Raw genomic sequence first — 22,962 nt, 5'->3', positions numbered from 1 at the left:
CCTAGATGGTCCTCATCATCACTCTTTAAAATTCCCATATTATTCCCTGAATTTCTATGCCATTTTGCTATAAAAACACACTGAAATAATCTTACAGTAAAACGTGCTATTCTAGGAATAGTTAGAAAGCAGTGATTCCTTATTGCATTTCATCTGTTCTTATTCTTTAGTATTTTCAGATCCTTTTTCAGTTTGAACCCAATATCTTGCTTAATGTTTGTTAATAATATATTTTAAGTGGAATCTGCTTGAGACACATAGCATTTTTGTTTATGGAGAAGATCAAGGTTGTGATTATCACTAAATCAAACTTCCATGCATAACAAGGCAAACTTCCTTCCAGTTTGTCTTAGTTTGAAGTGCTCTTAAACTTGAGTGGTATTTTTCAAATAATACATTTATATATGAAATAATCAGAAATGTGGTTCAGGCATTATAGGAAAATATCTCAATTTTTTTAAAACAAATGTTGAAACAGTACTTAATAATGTGTGGTTAATTCTTTTTTTTTTTGCTGTTCCAGATTATATACGAACAGGAAGGGGTCTATATTCACTCATCTTGTGGAAAGACCAATGACCAAGACAGCTTGATTTCAGGAATATTACGTGTGTTAGAAAAGGTGGGTTTCTAGTAAATGATTTTATTTATGATTGTTTATGGCAGTGGTTCATCGTTAGGGCATTGTTAGTTTGAATTTCATGTGTGAGGTGAAATTATGTAATTGAACAGTGGTTGTAAATTTAACATGAAAATGATGTTAGAAAGAAATACTTAATTAAAAATTTTTAAAAAAGATTTTAACTAATCTCTACACCCAGTGTGGGGCTCAAACTCACTGCGCCAAGATCAGGAGTCCCGTACTCCACTGACTGAGTCAGCCGGGCACCCCAGAAAAAAAGTAACTTTAGATAGCCAGTAAAATGGCATGGACTATTATAAAACTTATGTAAAAGTTGCAGTAATGTAAATTTTTTATAATGAATAATAATAGTTTAAAAATCTATATAACAATTATTAAATAGTTTATGATATTACATACTTAAAATGCTAATATTTAGTGGTTTAAAATTTTCATTTTGGGTTCAGGGAATTACACATAGGTGACTAAGAGTGTAAGATATTGCTGAATAGTAACCGTAGTCCATAATTTCTTTCTCTAGGATGCTGAAGTAATAGTGGACTGGAGACCATTGGATGATGCTTTAGATTCTTCTAGTATTCTCTACGCTGGAAAGGTATTTAAAAAGGAAAGGGTGTGACTAAAGGAAGGAATGCTATTAAGAATTTTTTTTTAAAGGTTATTTATTTATTTTTGAGAGAGAGAGAGTGTGAGAGCATGAGCAGGGGAGGAGCAGAGAGAGGGAGAGAGAGAATCCCAAGCAGGCTCCACGCTGTCAGTGCAGAGCCCGGTGCAGGGCTTGAACTCACGAACTGTGAGAGAGATTGTAACCTGAGCCAAAACCAAGAGTCAGACGCTCAACTGACTGAGCCACCCAGGCACCCAAGGAATGCTATTTTTATTTTTATTTATTTTTTTGTTTTTGTTTTTGCTATTTATTTATTCCAGTATAAGGAATGCCATTAAAACAATTATTTTTTAATGTTTAATTTTGACGGGGGGGGGGGTGGAAACAGAGTGTGAGCATGGGAGGGGCAGAGAGAGAGGGAGACACAGAATCTGAAGCAGGCTCCAGGCTCTGGGCTTGAACTCAAACCATGAGATCATGACCTGAGCTGAAATCGGATGCTTAAGTCAACTAAGCTACCCAGGCACCCCAAGGAATGCCATTTTAAAATAACTTTTTTGAGCTATAATTAATATGCCATAAAATTTATTCTTTTAAAGTGTACAATTCAGTGGTGTTAATATATTTACAGAGTTGTGTAACCATCACCAGTGTCTAATTTTAGAACATTTTTATCACTCCTAAAAAAGAAACTACCTTTTAGTAGTACACCCCTCATTCCCACTTAACTCCAGCCTCTTGCAACCACTCATCTACTTTTCATCTCTGAGAATTTGCCTGTTGTGGACATTTCATCTAAATGGAATCATACAGTATGTGGCCTTTTGTGACTTGCTTCTTTGACTTGGTATAATGTTTTCAAGGTTTATCCATGTTATAGCACTTCTCAGTCCATCCATCCTTCTTCTTTCCCTCTTTCTTGCCTGCCTTCCTGCCTTCCTTCCCTGCCTTCTGCTGAACAACATTGCATTTATGGATATACAGTAATCCCCCCTTACCCATGCGGGGTATGTTCTGAGACCCCCAGTGGATGCCTGAATACTATCAATACAGATAGTATTGAACCCTGTACATACTGTGTTTTTGCTATACATACCTATGATAAAGTTTAATTTATAAATTAGTCACAGTAAGAGATTAACACTAATAACATAATAAAATATGACAATAATAACAATATACTATAATAAAAGTTATATGAATGTGGACTTTCTCAAAATCGTGATTGTACTGTACTTACCTGTCTTGTAATGATGTGAAATGATAAAGTGCCTACGTGATGAAGTGAGGTGAATGATGTAGTCATTGTGAAGTAGTGTTAGGCTACTATTGACCTTCTGACAATATGTCAAAAGGAGGATCATCTGCTTCTGGACCATTGTTGACTGTGTGTAACAGACTGTAGATAACAAACTGTGGAAAAGGAAAACCACAGATACGGGGTGCACTGCACCACATTTTGTTTATTCGTTAGTTGATGGATTTTTTTTTTTCCTTTTTTAGGTTAATATAAATAATGCTCATGTGAACGTTCAAAACAAAATTTCTGTATGGACATATATTTTTCTCTCAAAAACCTAGGAGTAGAGGGGCGCCTGGGTGGCTCAGTCGATTAAGCGTCCAATTGTTGATTTCTGCTCAGGTCATGATCTCATGGTTGTGGGATTGAGCCCTGCATTGGGCTCTGCACTGAACGTGGAGCCTGCTTGGTATTCTCTCTTTCCCTCTCCCTCTGCCTGAAATCCACTTGCTCTGTCTCTGGCTTTCTCTCAGTCTTAAAATAAATAAATAAATAAATAAATAAATAAATAAATACATACATACATACATACATACATACATACATACATACATACATACATACATACATACATACACAAACAAACAAACAAACAAACATAGGAGTGTAATTGTTGGGTTATATGATAACTATGCATTTACCACTTGTATCATGCATGTGTTGACTTCTCACTGTGGAAGGTAGAGATTTCTATTTTATCTATTCTATTTTATTTATTTCTATTTTATCTCTAATTCCCTTGAAACTCAGTCTCATTTCTCCACATTTCTTCTCAGAATATTTAAACACAGATTCAGATTTCATCTTTTAGAGACCTTTCTTCCAGAGTCGTCTTATAGGCTCATTCTGACCTGGTTGCCTTTTTGGTTGGCTGTGCAGCAGTTGTCCTGAGGATTCTTCCCTATGTTTTTATCCCCATTTCTTATATCCTGTGCTGTCTTCTATTTTGGTTTACTCCTTTGTTTTCATGAAGCTCTAGTACTTCTGAGAAAAAGGGTGCATAAGAACAAAAACATTTATTTTTTTTTAGACTTTTCTTTTTTTTTTTTTTAATGGGTTATTTTTAAGAGAGAGAGTGGGAGAGAGGCAGAGAGACAGGGAGACTATCTGAAGCAGGCTCTGTGCTGACAGCAGAGAGCCTGATGCAGGGCTTGACCACACAAACCGTGAGATCATGACCTGAGCTGAAGTCTGATGCTTAACCAACTGAGCCACCCAGGGGTCCTGCTATCCATATTCTGACTGGCATAGAATTATAGTTTGAAAAGAAATTACTGTCTTAGGTTTTTTAAGTTTCCTTTATTGTTAAGTCTAATAACATTCTAACTTCTGATCCATTGTATGTTTTTTTTCATTTTAGAAGCTTTTATGATTGCCTCTTTGTTTCCAGTGTTTTAGATGTCCTCACAGTGAGCCATTGTGGTCCTTGATATCCATTGTTTTGGGCACTTGATGGGCTCTTTTAATATGGAAACTTGTGTCTTAGTTCTTAGGAAATGTTGTTGAATTATTTCAGTGAGGATTTTTTTCTTCCTCTCCATTTTCTATTTTCTTTCTTTCTGGAACTCTGTAGACCTGGACTGATCCTCTAGTTTTCTAATCCTTTCTTTCCTATTTTTAATTTCTATTTTAATTCTTTTCCTATTTTTAATATTTTTATAGGAAGTTTCTTCAGTTTTATCTTTCAGTTCTTGGCTTTCTTGCCTTTTTAATTTCTGCTTTATTTTTAATTTCTAGAGCATCTTGTTCTAAGTGCCCCTTTTCCAGTTCTTTTTAAAAATAGCATCCTGTTCTTTGTGAATATATCTTTCCTTATTCCTAAGGCATTTTGTTTTTATCTCTCTACATAATCTACTTTTAATTGACTTTTTCCCCCCTTGTTTCATTGGGACCTTGTCTTTTGTGTAGACGCTTGCCTTTGATGTTTGGTAATCTTTGTGGTGTGATGCTTAGATTTAACAGCAGACAAAAAAAAGTGGTTGATTATACTCTGTAGGTATAGGTAGATATAGGTAGGCTTGGTAATTCCTTGGGGAATCTCTACTGTTAAAGCTAGATCCTTTCTCTTGGGCTAATTAATCATTTGTCTGGAATTCCTGCAGATTCCTGCCTGGGAGGGTAAGCCTGGATTCCAGTGTTCTGAAAACTGAGTGGAGGAAGAGAGCTGGGAATCTCACCAATTCATTGTATAGATGGACTTTTAATAAATTCTCGTTTTCAGTGTGTTATCCCATTATTCAGTGTGGTTGGTTTCTCCTCATCCAGAAATAATCTGTTTTACTTTCTTTAATGAATAAACACCTCCAGCCTTCTGAACTTTTGTTAGTCCTCTTTTTTAGTTTGACCTTTATCCTAATTTCTCAAAGTACCTGATCTACCAATTCCAAACCTTTGTGCTGGTGGGATTCTGTAGATGCTTCTTAACTTTCCCCATTATTCATTTCATTCATTTAGTTTTCTTTTCTTTCAGTCTGTTTCTATTTCTTAATTTTTCTTGTGCCTTTATAATATCTTTCTTTTCTTACAAATTTTCCTTTGTCCCTTTTTATTTTTTTTTAATTAAATTTTTTTTTTTTCAACGTTTATTTATTTTTGGGACAGAGAGAGACAGAGCATGAACGGGGGAGGGGCAGAGAGAGAGGGAGACACAGAATCGGAAACAGGCTCCAGGCTCTGAGCCATCAGCCCAGAGCCTGACGCGGGGCTCAAACTCACGGACCGCGAGATCGTGACCTGGCTGAAGTCGGACGCTTAACCGACTGCGCCACCCAGGCGCCCCTGTCCCTTTTTAAAAAGAATTACGCTAGCAATACATGAATACATTCTTGTAAAAATGTTCGAGTAATAGAAACAGACAATAGAAATTGAAGTCCTGCTTGACTAGAATCCTGTCACTCATCTGTCCCTATTTAGTGTATATCTTTCCAGACTTTTGTCTGTATACATTTCATTATCTGTCTAGTTTTCTTTCTGTGTTGCTAATTGCATATGCTGCATGTAGTTACACTGCATTGTTTTGCAACTTCTTTGTTTTATTTACTATTATTTAATAGTAAATAAATATTAACATATGTTAGTTTTTTAAACTATGGCCTAGTATTTCCTTGTCTACCCCCTAGTTTGTTTATTCACTCCTTCACTTATGGATATTAGGATATTTTCAGTTTTTCATTTTTATAAACAATGCTGCAGTAAAAATGCTTGCATATGCCTCTTAGTATGCATGTGTTAGTATTTCTCTAGAGTGGAAGATGTAAAGAGAATTATTTTGGTGGCACACATGCATAGTTTGAATCTTAATAAATATGACTATTGCCCTTTTGGAGTCAGTACTAATTAGCATGGTCATCAACAGTGTGAGGTACCATGTCTTTACACTGTCTTTCATATTTTTATTTTTTACTTGAATAGAGCAAAAAATTGAAGTTCATCTTAACTTTGACTGTTTCTGAAGTTGGACATCTTCCTGTATGTTTGTTGCTTCATATTTCTTCTTTGACTTGCTTATTCCTACCATTTGCATGGTTTTCAGATTTGTTATGTGCCAATTTCTAAATAACTTGGTGTAGGTGTTTTTGTATTCTAGATGTTTTTCTTTGTCTGCCATATATTTTGGAAACATTTTCACCCAGGCTTGCTTATGTTTGCTATCTTTTATTGTATAGAAATGAAATTTTTTGGTTTAAATTATTAGTATTGAATTTTAGACTTTTGGTTTTATTCTCTTTTAAAATGTTAAGTTGTATAGAACTATACATGTAGATATATTATTTGTAGCTTTTAACTAATTTTTATTGAGAAATATGCAACCAATGATGGCTTAAATAAAATAGCCACCATTGGCTGTTTTCCTCAAATAACTGCAAATCTAGAGGTTTGGAGTGATTCTCCTCTGTTTTCTTTTATGGTCGTAAGATGGCTGCCATAATCTGAGACATTGTGGCTACAGTCAAAGCAGGAAAAAGGGGAAAGGGGATGAGGCTTTTATTAGGAAAGCAAAAGTATTTCCAGAGGCCCTGCAGTTGACCTCTGCCTTTATTTCATTGGCAACCCTAACTACAAGGGAGTCTGGAAAGGCTTTTCTTTTTTTTCTTGTTTTTGGGGGGGATGGAGTGGATGGCAAGTAAAGATAAGCAAGAGAGGAACAAGGATAGGAAATAGTGGTCAGTTTTCCTACCAGTGATGTCTGCCACAACCTATAGTTTTAGTTTATGCAGAAGTTGAGAAAATATTATTAATTGAAATTAAATTCTAGTTTTAGTTCCTAAATATTTTGTTACGTGTGTGTGTATGTTTTTTTTTTTTAGGATTCCAGTTCAGTTGTAGAATGGACACAGCCCCCAAAGGAAAGAGGTTATCGGGGATCGGAACATCTGAACAGTTATGAAGCAGAGTGGGACATGGTCAATACAGTTCCGTTTAAAAAGAAACCACATACCAATGGAGGTATGAATTAAATCTTTTGAAAGCTTAAACTAATTTGCTATAATATAATATAAATAAAAGTGCAAAGAAAATTCTTTAATGTTCCTCTGTCACAAGGATGATTTCATGCTTTAATACATATAACTCTTAATATTTTAATTATATTCTGTATTCATCTCTTTTTTTGTTTTGATGGTTGTGACTTTATAAAAAAAAGGCTTTAAAAATACTTGTTCTGTTTTGTAGTTACTCATGGAAGAAAATAGAAACACTTTAAAAAATTGCTTTAGATGTCTCTCAAGCACATTTTTCTAGAATAAAAAAATTCATGTTATTTCATCCTAAAGCACCAGGGGGAGATGGAGTATACCACTAAACTGTACTGTTCTAATTTCAGTGCTTACTGAGATCTTCACAGCTCGTTATAGTCTTCTATTTATATATGTTCAGTGACTATTCTCCTTTATATATTACATGTATATATTTAAATTTATGCTGCTATGTGATGATTATCTACATGTAGATAACAAAAAAGACCCAAGCTAACAGCCTGGCAGAACACATATACTACCCCAAATAAGATTTAGGTAGCCCATCTGTGAGGTAGCCAGTCTATTTGTGATTCTTTTAAAAGTAGTAAATACATGTACAGAGTTAAAGTGGTTTTTTCATAGTGATTAGTTTTTGTTTTATAGCTTAATTTTCTCTCTTAATGATTTTGGTGTGAATTTAGGATTTATCCACATTTGCCAAATTCAGAAAAGCTGGCCAAAATTGGCTGGAATACATACACTACATTTATATAGCCTTGTTACTAAGTGAAATTGATTTTCATCTGTGGCCTGGGGAATCATTCTCATATACAGTAGTTATCCTTTGTACTATATCATTTCTTAGAAACAGTGGTAATGAAGAAGTTAATAGTAATTTGTAAGCCTTTGGTAAATTATAGTCAGCTCAGTGCTGGTGTTTTGCTTTTTTTTTTTTTTTTTTTTTTTTCCCCCCTCTTTTTGGTATTCTCTTTCTACTGAAAGGGAAGATTTTTACCAGAACAATACTAAATATTAAGACCATAGGACTTTAGCGTATTTGGCATGTGAAGTGATTTTTAACTGCTTTAGATTAGGTCTTAAGAATTAATTTATGTGAATTGATCTTTTTCTGTTTGTTTTGTTGGTTGTACCTAATAGTATCTAATATTGTTGAATCTTTGAAAATGACAGGCTATGGGAATGAACAAAGGAGTGAGTTTTCATAAATGAAAGAAACATTGCATGTATGTGAAATGCTGACAATAAACATCTTTTTAGGTTAGTAGTTTTCAACTTTGGCTGCACACTGAAATCACCTAGGGAGTTTAGGCTTTTTAGAAAAATACTGATGCCTGTATTTCATCCCGCTGGACCCTAGGCATCTGTTTTTCAAATGTCCTGTTGATTTTAACGTGCAGAATTGAGAACCTGTGTGTAGCTATGTAGTTTAGCAAAATACTGCTCATATGGCTTGGCCATGCACTGTGACTTATAAAGTAAGGAGACTTTATTTAGCAATTATTAAAAGTTAAGGAGATATTTTTCTTTTTTCCCAGTATTTGAAAACTATTACGATTGTGTATAGCAGTAAGCAATAATATTGAACCTAGTATGACGCAGTATGCATACACATGTACCTGTTTGCCAGGAGTTATGAAGTGCAGTGCATTCTGTCCCATCCCATCCCTTCCTCTTCTAGATTATTTCATTCAATTATATTTCATCAAAACTTCTTTCAAAAGGAGATATTTTCTAAGCTTGATGTTTTAAAATTCAAATTTATGCCATTATGAAACATTTTTATACTTTTGAATCATTTTTCTAGTAAAATTTTATTTTATTATAATTTTCATGTTATATTTTTTACTTCTTTGTGTGACAAGGGAATTTGGAACAAAACATTTAAACATTAAATTTTTTTTAATGTTTATTTTATTTTTGAGAGAGAGACAGAGTGTGAGCTGGGGAGGGGCAGAGAGACAGGGGGACACAGAATCCGAAGCAGGCTCCATCCAGGCTCTGAGCTGTCAGCACGGAACCCAAAGCGGGGCTCGAACTCACAAACTGTGAGATCATGACCTGCACCGAAGTCGGACACTCAACTGACTGAGCCACCCAGGTGTCCCTGGAACAAAACATTTTAAAAATTGACTGTCAGAGACTTAACTTTCTTTACAATTTTTAAGAGTTTCTATTGCTCAGTCTTTGTTTTTGTATATCAGAACAAATGTTTTGAAAATGTATCTTCTCGCAACAACAGACTGCCGTCATGTTCTGTACACCTATCCAAATAAGATGTCGTGTTCTTGGTGTTGATTCCATTCAAGACATATAGGGACTTATTTAACTGTTTTAGTTTTACTTTTCTGCTGTTGTGGTCAGTTTTCCCATGTGATTGTGCTGGAGATATGTTTTATATGTATTTAGTTACATTGTTCATCAGAACTAATTAGTTTTATTTACCTTTCTTTAAGAGAAGGAAGGAAACTTTGAGTTAACTCTTGGATTTATTAGTTTTCCTTTGTAACCATTTCTATTTTTGTTTAGCTATTGGTGGTAGACTAACTTGATGTTTCTTTTATGTTGACTTGGTACCAGGTTATTCATTTGTTCAATGCATCTTAGAGTACCTGCTATGTGCTAGTCACTCCTCTAGATATTGGGAATATAATTGTGAATAAAATAAAGTTCTTGTTCTCATGAATCTTACTATGTTCAAGTAAAAGGACTTCTAGAATTGAATTGTAATGTTTTTTTCACTGTTTATTAGAGCTTCAAGTGAGGAAATGTGTGAGGCATTTTCTATACATGAATATTTCGTATTTCATATGTGATGTATTTTTTCCATTAATGTGGGAAAATCTGTGTAAAATTTTTACTTTTGAATATGTACAAACTCCTGATAATTCATATAGCTTGCATGTATTAACATGGTTTTCTGGCATTAATTTAGATTCTTTTTGTGTAATTTAAGAATTTAATTAAAAAAAATTGTCTGTCTAGTTCTTCATTGCTTTGAAAATATTTTTGGTCTTTGCAAATACCTAGTAGTATGTATCCTTTCTAGGTAGTCCAGACACAGTCACATGTAAATGATTTAGGAAGACATTGGAAATTAGAATTGTTCTCACTTTGATATTAGCTTGTAGTGATGTTACGAGCTCTGTGATATAAATTCCAGTGAAATAGGATGTACAGTAGTCAAATGGGCACATAGTATTTAATCCAGTACCAGACTTGGATATGTGTTCACTATCTAAACTGGTATGGAACCTAGGCAGGTCACTGCATAGTTAAGTTACTCAGCCTTTCTGGACTTCCTTTCAAATGATACTTGTTTAAGTGTCCATGAAAAAGTGATGGTGCCTGTAATCCTTGTAGGTAGAGGTTCTGTGAGCGGTAGATTTCTTTGTGTCAATTTAGGAGATCTTGTTGGAGGTGATGGAGCTATGGTGTTCTGACTATATAGGAAGGTGACATATGTGCAGGTCAACACTGATCTACCCTTTGATCAAGTTCTATAAGCACATATCTTCTATGTAGTTTTATGTTTGTGCAGTTGGTAGTGTGGGATCGAGTTAATTAAGACCTTGCATTACAGGACAGTGCAGCACTTCTTAGGAAATAACATTAGAGAAATGGTTTCTTAAAATTTCAGAGACATGACATGCTTATGTTGGAGTTTAAACAGGTCAAAATGGCATTTTTGGATAAGAATTACAAATAATAGTAGGAAACATTTTACCCTCTTGTTCTTTAAATTTTTATTTAGGTATTTATTAAGCTGCTTGTTATTACACTGTTCACAAACCTAGGATTTTAAGCTTCTGTAAATAGCCCACAAACTCAGAAAATGCTTTATTTTACGTTACTATAGTTTGGGTTGAACTGAGGTCTTAATTTAGTAGATGGTTGATGTAGTAAGATGATTGAATATGTTCATTCTCTCTTTTGTAAATGTCAGATGCTTCACGAGTTTGCGTGTCACCCTTGCATAGGGGCCGTGCTAATCTCCGTGCTGTTCTAGTTTTAGTGTATGTGCTGCTGAAGCGGGCACTGTGTTCATTCTCTTTGAAGCACTCACAGCTTACTTATATTTTCGTCCTCAATTCTCCACTGCTCTTTGGGGTTTTGCAATTAAAATGTCTGTCTGTATATTTCTCCAATGTTATTTTTTTGTACCAGTGTACTTACCTTTACCTTCACTCAATATAGTCTAGTAAAAGTAATTGCAAAAGGAAGTGAGGAAGTAAAGATTTTTTTGTTTTGTTTTTAATGACTCCAAGAGCATCATGCCATTTGTATTTGAGGGGAGGGGGCAGTGGAAAAGATGAACATTTATTGAGTGTTTGCTATATAATTGGCACCACGCTAGTTAGTTGACAAGTATTATCTCTTTTAATTCTTAGAATAACATTGGGAGGTAAGTATAATTATCTCCATTTTACAGATGAAAACTAAGGCTCAGAGAGAATCAGTTATTTGCCCCAGATCATTCAGTTAGTAAGTTGGTAAAGCTGCAGTTTGAATCCAGCCTGCCTGCTTCCAAAGCCATAGTCATTTTTGGGCAAAGCTTATATTTTAAATAGGGATAACATTTTTTTCACTCTGTATGCAAGTAAGATAATTATTTAAGAAACTATTCTTTTAAGAAAATGTATGTTGCCATTTCTAATACAGGTAGAAGCCTGTAATATGAATGCTATAGTCATTCCCTAGGTTCAGCAGGTATCTGTTAGGCAGTCATGAAGAGCGCTGTCAGTACCTTTTAAAAAGGTGAACAAAAATATTTTGCCCCACTTTCTTGTTTTTAAGATGCTCCAAGTCATAGAAATGGGAAAAGCAAATGGTCATTCCTGTTCAGTTTGACAGACCTGAAATCAATCAAGCAAAACAAAGAGGGTATGGGCTGGTCGTATTTGGTATTCTGTCTAAAGGATGACGTCGTTCTCCCTGCTCTGCACTTTCATCAAGGAGATAGCAAACTACTGATTGACTCTCTTGAAAAATATGTGGTATTGTGTGAGTAAGTATCAAATTATTTTCTACTTATTGAAACTGGATTGTTATATTGGTCCCAAGGCAAACAATTTTTACTTGTCATTGGGCATCAGGGACCTGTGTGTAGATGAGGGCTCAAGCAGCTTTGTTCTTTCTGGGATATTGACTGCTTTGGATGAATGATTGAATAAAATTTTGCCATTTTAGTACTTTGGATCTGCAATGTATCACCTTATTACTGTTCTAAAGAAGAGTGGTCCAGTATTTTTTATACACATTTAAACGATGCATCAGTAATTTATGGATTACATATTTATTTAATTTATATTTTATTGCATATTATCTGTTTAAGATAGAATTTTATTTGTAATGTTGCAAATTAGATCTGGCAAACCTACGGCCTTTATAAAATTATTATAAGTGTGGAAGACAGGGCTTTCTCACTTTCCAAAAATCTTTTTGTCTTCTATTTATTCACCCCATGTGCATTTGTACACACATACTCTTTCTTGCCTTCACTCCTAACAAATATATTTTAGTTATCTATTAAATTTCTGAGGACTGTGCTAATTGCTTGATAGATAGTAGTGAACACAATAGGCTTTTCCTAGATACCTGAGAGCATATGGTCTTGTGAAGGATGCCAGCCAGTAAATGGCAATACATCGCAAGAACTAAGATACAGTACAAGGTACTTTGGGGCTCCCAGGAAGGGAGGAAGGGTCCCTCATTTAGCCAGTTGGGTAGGGGTCAGGGAAGGCTTTCTGGAGGAAGTAAGTAGTATGTGTTGAGACCTGACGAGTGAATGTTAGCATGAAGAGGAGATAATTGGAGGAGAGAGGTTTTAGATGGAAGGAAATGTATAAAACATGATGTAAGTAGAGAACAGAGTAGTTGGTATCACAGGGCAACATAGTAGGGGAACAGAAGGTACCAAATGTAAAGATCAGGCCAGAGAGCTGAGTAAAGGCTAGAGCATGAAGGACCTACTAAAATCATTTTACCCAGTTGTTCCAGTCATCTAGATGAGATTATAGTGGCATGAATGAGGAGAGTGACAGGAAGGATAGAAGTATTGGAGAAAAATATTTAGAGTTTGATTTTGTGATTGAGTGGGTATGTGGAGGTAAGAAGAAGGGAGAAGTTGAGCTTTTTAGTTTGGGGAACTGTAGGGATGATTGTTAACCTTGTTATAATGTTGTCACTTTATAATAGAGTAACATGATGCCTAATTTTAGATTATCTAAATCCAGGAGTGATCCAGAAGTTGGGAGATTTTGGCTGTGTTTTCTTTCTTTTCTTTTCTTTTCTTTTCTTTTCTTTCTTTCTTTCTTTCTTTCTTTCTTTCTTTCTTTCTTTCTTTCTTTCTTTCTTTTTCTTTCTTTCTTTCTCCCTTTCTCCCTTTCTCCCTTTCTCTCTCTCTCTCTCTCTCTCTTTCTCTTTCTTTCTCTCTTTCTTTTTCTTTCTTCTTTTTCTTTCTAATATATTGTCGAGTTGGCTCACATACAATGTGTTCAGTGTGCTTTTGGTTTTGGGGATAGATTCCCGTGGTTCATCGCTTACATATAACACCCAGTGCTCATCCCAACAAGTGCCCTGCTCAGTGCTCTCAGTTTGTAACTATTTTTTTTTCCCTTCCCTTCCCCCATGGTCATCGGTGAGGTTTGTCAAGTTCCACATGAGTGAAAACATATGATACTTGTCTTTCTTTGACTGACTTATTTCACTTGACATAATACCCTCCAGTTCCATCCACGTTGCTGCAGATGGCAGGATTTCATTCTTTCTCATTGTTTGGCTGTGTTTTGTGATATGAAATTCTTCCCCCTACCATGTTGACCCATCTCTGACTGGCACTAATCATATTGCTCAGACTAATATCCATAAGAAAGTCCAGCCTGGTTGGCAATATGTGGGTCTTAGATCTTGAAGAAAGAAGCTCTGAATAGGTTACTACCCAGGGACTTATTAATAAGTAGATTTCAGGAGGGCAAAGGTTTGGCTGTTGAATAGCAGGTGTTAGGGGGTTTTAGTACCATAGCGGGCTCTGTATCAATCAGTGTTGTGATGTAACTGTCACTACGAAGTTGATTCAATCTGAGACCATTGATTAAAGCATAGTATTAGGATGAAGTGGTAGTTCCTTTCTGCTCTTTAATGGTCTTTGGAGAACTAGGATTGGTTTTAAGCATTTTATCTGTCTGTCTCTCTCTTTTTCTACTTAGAGGGTGTGTGCACATACTTGCAAATGCAGAGGAAGGGCAGTGGGGGGGGGAGAGAGAGAGAGAGAGAGAGAGAGAATTCCAAGTAGGCACCATGTCTAGTGCAGAGCCTGATGAGGGTTGATTCCACAACCCTAGGATCATGACCTGAGTCAAAACCAAGAGTCAGATGCTTAACTGAGCCACCCAGGCACCCCTAAATATTGCATTTTAAATGTGTTAGACTATTTATACTATATGGAAAAGATGAGTAATGTAATGAGAAGGATCAAAGTGGTATCGTGGAAAACATTAGAAGGATGTAGGGATTTAACTTGAACAAAAGGAGTTTGGGTGCAACATTAAATACAATCGAAACCTCTTAAAATGGTCAGTGAGATCCTGCCTTGCCTTATTAACTTTATCTCTTTCTGTTTTTAAAATTTTTGATAGAGTGCGTGAGCAGGAGAGAGAGAGAATCTTAGGCTTCATGCTCAGTGCATATGATCCCACAACGCCGAGATCATGACCCAAGCCGAAATCAAGAGCTGGATGCTCTATTGACTGAGCTACCCAGGCTCTGTTTACCTCTTAAGCCTCATCTTATGCCATTCTCTTTTATATTGTAGCCATATGATTTTCTTTCAGTTGCTGAAATGCCCCAGACTGTGGACAGACAGTGTTAGAGTCCTATATGTATGTTCTCTCTTTTGCTTGGCATATTCTTCTCCCTTTCTGATCCCTAAGGTCTCAGTGTAATGTCACTTCCTCACAGCAGCTTTCCTGGATGTCTCCTCTCCCGTGTAATGTAGGTTCCCATCCCCATTCTATTTCATTGTCTCATTCCCTTGTTTGCTTCCTTCATAGCTCTTAATTGAATAATTTTATCTGTTTACTTTTTTAAATGTTCTACTCTAGAATGTATGTCTACAAAGGCAGGGCTTGCATCTGTTTTGTTTATATTTTCTCCTCTAGGTTCCTAGCCACAGTGCTGGCACATAATACTTGCACAGTAAATCTCAGTTGAATTAATAAATGAAACAGTACTTACCAATTCTACAAATAATTTTGAAAGGGTTGTTATAAGAAATATATTGCAGATTTGTTTTGCATGGGTCCAAAGAGCAATTAGAAGGTAACAGGTTGTAGCTCAGGGGTTAGACAGTTTTCTATCCTGGATAAGTTCAAAAAGAGACTGAACAATCACTTAAGTGCTTATAAGAGTATGGGTACTTGAATGTGTGTTGTACCACATTCAAGTGCTATTTTGATGAGAGTTGTAAATGAAACTTCTTTACTAATACAGAAAAGGAAACAGGAGTAAATACAGGAATCAGACATGATGGTAAAAATATCATTATTGGTGAGGCTTAGATAAGCATCATAATAATTCACAGGGGTTATTTATGTCAAGCATGCACCTTACTCTTTTCTGATCTCAGTAATCAAGTATGTCCTAGTGAAGGAGAGTTCGTTTAATAGATGTGCGTATTTCCACTTGAAAACACGAAGCCATGGGAATGGTGTTCCTCTGTGAGTGTGTGCGTGTGTGTGTGTGTGTTTCATTCATTGAGTTTTGAGGAGCACTTATGTCCTGGAAGTACTGTGCTAACTGCTGGAAAGAGCAGTAATCAAAAAAGATATGGCCCCTGCCTTCATGAAGTTTGTACTGTTGTGGGAAAAACAAACATTACTTATACAAATAAATGTAACATTTCAGCTATAATAAGTGCTCCAAATAAGAGATATGTAGCACTGTGAGAGCATATAATAGGATAATTTGTAAGTTTTTTGTGTGTCAGTAGTAATTGAAGCTTTGAGAGGGAATGAAATTAAGGGGAGGATAAAGGGGATGTGATGTGAGCATCAATGATTAATTGCAACCTTTAGTGACCTGGTCAAAGAGAAAAACCTACCAGAGGAGACTGCCCTCCCTATACTTTCTCTCCCCCCCCCCCCCCCCGTTTTGGGCTTTATTAAATTTATAGTCAACCAGGGATATGACTGTTCTGGGGGGAAGAGATAGCTTAAAGTGAGTCTGTCGAAAACTATACCCCTAATACTAGCCACTTCTCTACTCTGTATCCTTCTGTGACACTGGGGGCTAATTTACTCTTTGCCCCCTGAATGGTCTGAAATGTGTAAGAATAGTTCATCAAATATTTTATCTTCAAGGCCCCTCTATACCCTAAGTTAAAAATAAACCCTTCCTATTCTCTTTCCTATCGTAAATTATACCCAATTATATTGTGCCATAGAGAGTTCACCAGAGATTATATGTCGAGTCCAAGTGGTAGAATACAGATACTCCAAATAAACTGTCACTAATATTGTAAAAATTCCATATCTGTATAAGTCATCTCTATTAGATTCTTAGGGACATATTAAAGATACTTGTTCTTTATTAGTTATGATCTAAATAAATGGAATTCTCCATTAAGTTGAACTCCAAAGAAATGAAAATTCCCAAATATTCTGAGGTTTTTACTCTACTACATGTTGGCCATGGCAGTCTCATTTCCTGTCCCGAGAGCTGTTGTCTTAAGCAAAATAATGTTTCCAGAATCATGTTCCTGTGGTCAGAGATTGTTGTAGAGGCCAGAAGGAAGAATAGTAGTTCCACAACCTCAGTGGCATGTCAGGCAGGCTCTGCCAGGGTCACTCTTCTTGTCTTCTTCTCAATTCAAAACCAACAGAGAGAAGCAGACTATATTCTCTTTTTTCTCTGTTTAACGTAAGTTGAATAATGTGGCTTGCGTTTGTGGCCATCTTACCTTCTTAATACTTCCCCCTAATGAATTAAGGGCCTTACCATACAGATGAACAGAAGTTGTGAATGCAGTGGGGATGTGCCGCCTTGTTAAGAGTGAGAACAAGGCTGGGCCAGCTATGCACAGTCCTTCTTTCAGTCTCAGATCAGTCAGTGCAAAATAGGCCAGCTTCTTTAGACTTGTTATTTCTCAGATGGTTTTCTTATCTCTGGCGAAAAACATTCATTGCTCCATTCATTGATGTTTGTTAGTGATCTTTGATTTATTACCATTTAAAACGTGATACTCAAGTAAAGAATGAATCACAAGTACATTTATGTTACCTTTCTGGAACCAAGTTGGTTGCTAGGATATGAATGAAGGTTGTAACACAGAGGTTCCAGTAAAATTAATTTGTATATTGGGACATTTTTACATTAATATATAATATCCACACAGTAAGATAATCCCTAAAAAGCCAAATTGGTTGTATCATCATATAATACCATTTATAAGATTAGGTTATAGACCTTCATTTATTCCCTTTGAGACATATGTGTAAAATAGAGTATCATATATATAGTTTTGTTGTAAATATTCTGCACCTTTTTATTTTTATTAACTTTTTTGACTGATAGCCTTTGCAATGATATTTTTATTTCTTTCTTAATCTTTCCATATTGGTCCATTCTCAGTAGCAATGGAAAATAGTTACCACCACATCTCAGCACACAAAGCATTCTTCATCTATTACCATTTCAGAATGTATTCTGAGGCCCTTGGGAGAGGCTCATTCCAAAGCCTGAAAAATACTTCTGAATTTACAGTAGATCTACTTCTATACTTGTGATATTAGACTATGGTTTTCTTTAAGCGCTTTAGTAGGCTCTAATAGAATTGCTGATGTTAACATGATTAAAAGTTTTGTCTTGCTGCTGCAGTGAGTTTGAAAGTCTTGAATAATGTTGTCATAAGATGTCAACTTCCCAGAATCCATTATATTTCCAGAATACATACATACAAATCCATAATATTTGATCTTTCCAAATTAAATCAGTGTGTTAACCTGGCAGGTGGAAGTGTAACATTCTTCTGGAATGCCAGCTCTCCTTTTGAGGAGTTCTGCAGTTGCCTAGCAGTATACAACTTGTCCTTTGACCAATGTACTTTTAAAAAATGTTTCTGTTGATTTCTTTAGCTAAGGGCAACCAAATCTTAAATTTTTTATGTCTTTTCTCTCAGAACTTTTCCCAGCCCCTCATCACAGAGCATTGGGTATAAAAAGTGAAATCCTTTCTTTTTAAAAGAGTGGTTGTGTATTGGTTTAGGCAGTCATTTCTTCTTTCCATCACTAATTTCTTGATTACAGTGTTAAATCTGGAGCAATAGTATAATTCTCTGAGGCCAGATAGGTACAGGTTACATATCTGTTCCCTTTATACATGCATAGTCATGTTTTGACTTTCGTGATAATTTTTTTATTTGGATTTTAAAGAAATAATTTGACTCAATTTATCGTTAGAAAAAAATAATAACCATAGTGCTAGTTGCATTGTGCCAGGACAAAGTGTATTGCTCTGTTAGTTACTTTTCTTTTTCTGGTGCTACATTTAAAAGACTTACCATTAAAAAATGCCTTGTGAGAACATATAGGTCTTCATATTAAGCATAATCCCAATAAGTGTTCAGAAACATAACACTTAATGAAAATTGAGCATTTTAAAAGTTATTTTTTTTCTGCCTCAAATGACTCAACCTCAGCTCCTTAAAAAGCCAAGGAGCTTATTAAGCTACTGTTGTCTCTGAAGACAACTGTTGTTTCTGAATGTGTAAGAATAAGATCCTGATTTGGAGTTCATATCCCCTCTAGCATTGCTGTTGCATCCTTTTATGTTAGAATTGGGAAGAGATAACTGTTATTAAAGTTCTTATCTCAAACATTTATAATAAACTAGAAGTAGATAGCAGTAACATAACACATTTAAGTTTTATTTTAAACAGAAAAGTTGTGGCTTTATTATAGCTAACTTACTAAGGTATGAAACTTACTGAATAGAAAAAAGACTGGATAATTCATCTGATTACTTGAAATTAGATGTCTATTTGGAAAAGATTTATTCTGTAGTTATTAAGAAATGTGAAGAAAAACTTGCTTCTAGAGCTTAAGCCAGAACTAGACATACTGTACCTGAACCGTACCTTATAACTTTGTTAATAATTTTGTATGTGTTTATAATTATGTTAGCATAATTAATGATCTTTAACAAATAATTATTTTATCTTGTGTTTTTAAATACCTTATAATGTAGTATTACCAGTCTCTGGAATGAAGTTGGAAACCCTTTCCAAATAGGACATTTTCCTGTATTGTACATATTAAATATACTGATGAATCCTAAAGTGTGTTTTAACATTAAAAAATTTTCATGATAACAAAGGCAGATATATTTGTTAGGCTTTTCTATTATAGTTATAAACAAAAATTTGAGTTCATTACAACTTAGTCCTCTTGGCTTTACCTAGAATAAAAATATGCTTTAGTCCTTTTGTATTTGTTAATTTAGTATTTCCTGTTTCACGTAGTTTTGGAGCTCATTTAAGATAGTTCCTAAATAGTTGCTAATATTGTATTAATGGGAAACAGTTCTAGAAGTGGACATTTGAGTTTTGGGGTAAAAGTAACTAGGCATTAATAATTATTCAGGTAGTAATTGATCGACTGTGCTAGTGTTTTCTACAGATCCCTTCTTTTATTACAGATCTCCACAGGATAAAAGAACACTTCTTGTGAATTGTCAGAATAAGAGTCTTTCACAGTCATTTGAAAATCTTCTTGATGAACCTGCCTATGGTTTAATACAAGTATGTTTCTTAATCTATTTTGTATTAATCTATTAATCTATTAATCTGATTGCATTATTTTATATCCTCCCACCTCTTACTTTCTCAGAGATTATATGGAATGGGCAAGTGCCTCTCTATGTGTAAACTTTATGAAACTATTCTTCGTAAGTCTTTAAAAAGTTTTTATTTATTTTGAGAGAGAGTGGGTAAGCACAAGTAGGGGAGGGACAGGGAGAGAGGGAGAGAGAGAGAGAATCTCAAGCAAGCTGTGCACTCTCAGCATAGAGCCCAGTGTGGGGCCTGATCTCACGGACCGTGAGATTATAACCTGAGCTGTCATCAGGAGTCAGACACTTAACCACCTGAGCCACCCCAGTGACCCTATTCTCCATAATTTTTAGAAATAATATGCATTTATTTTTAAGAGTCAGAAGCTTCTTTGGTTCTTAGTTACCATTAAAACAATTTTCCCCTTTGTTGTAATTCTGAAATTGGACATTAGATTTTTATTGTTACAGCTTTCACTGTTTGAATCAGGTGAAAGGTTACTGGGTAAGCCACTTTGAATTCATTAGTGATAAACTTAACAATATGGTTTGAATTTTTTTTTCATTTATTTATTTTTATTTACTTTTGAGAGAGAGAGAGCACGAGCAGGGGAGGGGCAGAGAGAGAGGGAGACACAGAATCCGAAGTGGGCTCCAGGCTCTGAGCTGTCAGCGCAGGGCCCGACGTGGGGCTCAAACTCACGAGCCGTGAGATCATGACCTGAGCTGAAGTCGGCTGCTCAACCGACCGAGCCAGCCAGGCGCACCTGAATTTTTATTTTCCATTTAAGTAGGTTCATTTAGGGTCATGATAATCTAATCCCCCTTAAAGTATTTGAGTATATTCTTACATTTGACTAAAAATAATTCACTTAGCACAGGCAGAAATAAAGTTAATTTATTTTTCACTCAGATTTTTATGTAAACTAATGAAATCTTTGTTTATTCACTTATTCAAAAAATGTTTGAGTGCTCACTGTGTCACAGTGCTTACTGTGTCTCTTCTTGGTTCTGAATGAAGATAACAAGATAAAGAGAGAACTTTTGAGGAAGGAGGACAAGACAGCTAGACACCAATTAAAGTAAAAAGTGAAAAAAGTTTTTCTTATGTGAAAATAATCATTTAAAAGTTAGACCTTTAAAAAGTAACTAATTTTACTAAATATGAATAAGCAGGCAGTTTGGGATTTAGAAGTAATCCTAGCAATAGAAAAACCTTTAGCTGTTTTCCAGGGCAGCACTGTCCAGAACAGATTACACTCACTGGCATGATTTTATTAACCTTATACAGTAAAACCTTAGATTGCGAGTAACGTGTTCTGCAAAATGAGCAAGCGTTTTTAATAGATTTTAACTTGATAAACGAGTGATGTCTTGCAGTAGAAATAGTACATGACGCCCAATGTCACATCACAACTGAGCCACTGGTTCTTGAAATTTGCTTTGTGATACAAGAGTGCTTTGGATGACAAGCATGTTTCCAGAATGACTTATGCTCGCAAAGTAAGGTTTTACTGTAATTAGATTAAAATGTCAGTTAATATTTAAATATTATGAGCTTTGAAACTTAGCTATTCAATATTTTCTGTTAGACTAGTTTGGTTCTGCACACTTCAAGAAATATTTTTTTTGTGAAGGCAGGACTGCTAGACAGAAGAAAGCTGTTGTGGGCCATGCATCAGTGGAAAGTAAGCGCTGCATATATTTGTGATGTATGCAGATCAAATAAGTCTGCAAATCATTTGTTTATCTGGAATTCAATCAGTAGCATTAACTTGCTGTTTATATACTATTTTAACCAAATGAAAAATTGCCTCAGAAAATACAAATTTTTCTTTCCAGAAAAAAAAAATTCAAGATAATCTTAGAATGCTGTTTTAGTTCTGATTTCCCCCCTTTAAAAAACATTGCCCTTTTGCCCATCAGAAGGTATTTTCATTCTCGATTTGAATTAATAATGCTAATGTTTTTCTTCTTACTACATAGAAAATTAAAAAGGACCCTTATACAGCAACTATGGTAGGATTTTCCAAAGTCACAAACTACATTTTTGATAGTTTGAGAGGCAGTGATCCCTCTACACATCAACGACCACCATCAGAAATGGCAGATTTTCTTAGTGATGCTATTCCAGGTTTAAAGATAAATCAACAAGAAGAACCAGGATTTGAAGTCATCACAAGGGTGAGTGGAGATTTATATGAACATAGCTCTATATTCTAGCAAGAGAAATCCTTTTGAAACATGCACTGGATGTGCTAGAAATGGAAACTCAATTTTGGTTATATCTGCCTCTTTCTCATAATTCTTTCTTACAACTTTTTTGCTAACTTACATATTCTAACAACTAGTACTTGTTCTGCCACCAAATTCTTGGGTTGGTCTTCATCAGTTACTGCTTACACTTTGTTAATTAAGTTGGATCTTTCTTTTATCACTTTTTGATAATAATGAACAGGTTGTTTGTTTCCTTGAGTGTGTAGCAGTGAGAGAATAGTGTGCCTCGCATATTGTTCCTAGTTCTGTTCTAGTTTATATGTTTTTCTCAGTAGGTGCCAGAGGCAGCTAGTCAGGACACTACTCTGAGGCTTTTATTCTCCTATCAATCTTTTCTTTTTTAAGTAAGATGGATCTTTAGCCCGGAATTATGGCAGATCTTTATAAATGCTCAACAAGACTTTTGAATTCGCTACAAGTTTAGGCTGTACATAGTTAGAATGCTATAAATATCTAAATTGTAATACTTAAAAGGCTTATCTTGCAGATGGCACTTTAAAATTACCAACATCTGTTAATTGAATTAAAAAACTGTAGAAAATACCAAGTGGAGCTAATGGATCATGAATCACTTCTGAGAGCTACAAATTTTAGTTTGGAAGAAAAGCTAATTTTAGAATATGATTAGTGGAATAGTACTGTCTTTTTAAATAATATAGTATACCATTTAATTTGAAGGGTCTCTTAAGGAATTTACATGTTGAATGTTTTATACTTACATAATTGAAACTCAAAATTGCAAATGTACTCCTATCTCTGAATTTATAACCCTGTTATTTATATGTTTAGTGGGAAGGAAAATGTATGGAATGCTGTTATAGTTCATAAGTTGAAC

At 35.1% G+C, this 22,962-nt stretch overlaps 1 protein-coding gene and 1 non-coding gene across 4 annotated transcripts in view; one reads left to right on the top strand and one right to left on the bottom strand.

The window, feature by feature from the left end:
* TBC1D15 (TBC1 domain family member 15) overlaps positions 1–22,962 on the top strand; it is a 75,514-nt gene that overhangs the window by 25,934 nt on the left and 26,618 nt on the right. For 2 of the 3 annotated variants that reach the window (XM_025926851.2, XM_086712810.1), the window contains exons 2-8: positions 524–622; positions 1,164–1,238; positions 6,858–6,996; positions 11,823–12,033; positions 19,719–19,821; positions 21,488–21,538; positions 21,837–22,034. In XM_025926851.2, coding sequence (XP_025782636.2) covers positions 524–622; positions 1,164–1,238; positions 6,858–6,996; positions 11,823–12,033; positions 19,719–19,821; positions 21,488–21,538; positions 21,837–22,034 — 876 coding nt within the window. The remainder of the gene's footprint in view (positions 1–523; positions 623–1,163; positions 1,239–6,857; positions 6,997–11,822; positions 12,034–19,718; positions 19,822–21,487; positions 21,539–21,836; positions 22,035–22,962) is intronic. The other variant, XM_025926852.2, reaches the window with a different exon arrangement.
* Positions 10,961–11,064, bottom strand: LOC112864015 (U6 spliceosomal RNA). The gene has a single exon (XR_003223943.1). It is a non-coding gene; the product is annotated as a U6 spliceosomal RNA (small nuclear RNA).

This window comes from Puma concolor, chromosome B4, assembly GCF_028749965.1.
Source record: "Puma concolor isolate L17-30 chromosome B4, mPumCon1.1.hap2, whole genome shotgun sequence".
Taxonomy (NCBI): Eukaryota; Metazoa; Chordata; class Mammalia; order Carnivora; family Felidae; genus Puma; species Puma concolor.
The sequence above is the reverse complement of the archived record's forward strand: the minus strand, read 5'-3'. Positions and strand labels throughout refer to the sequence as shown.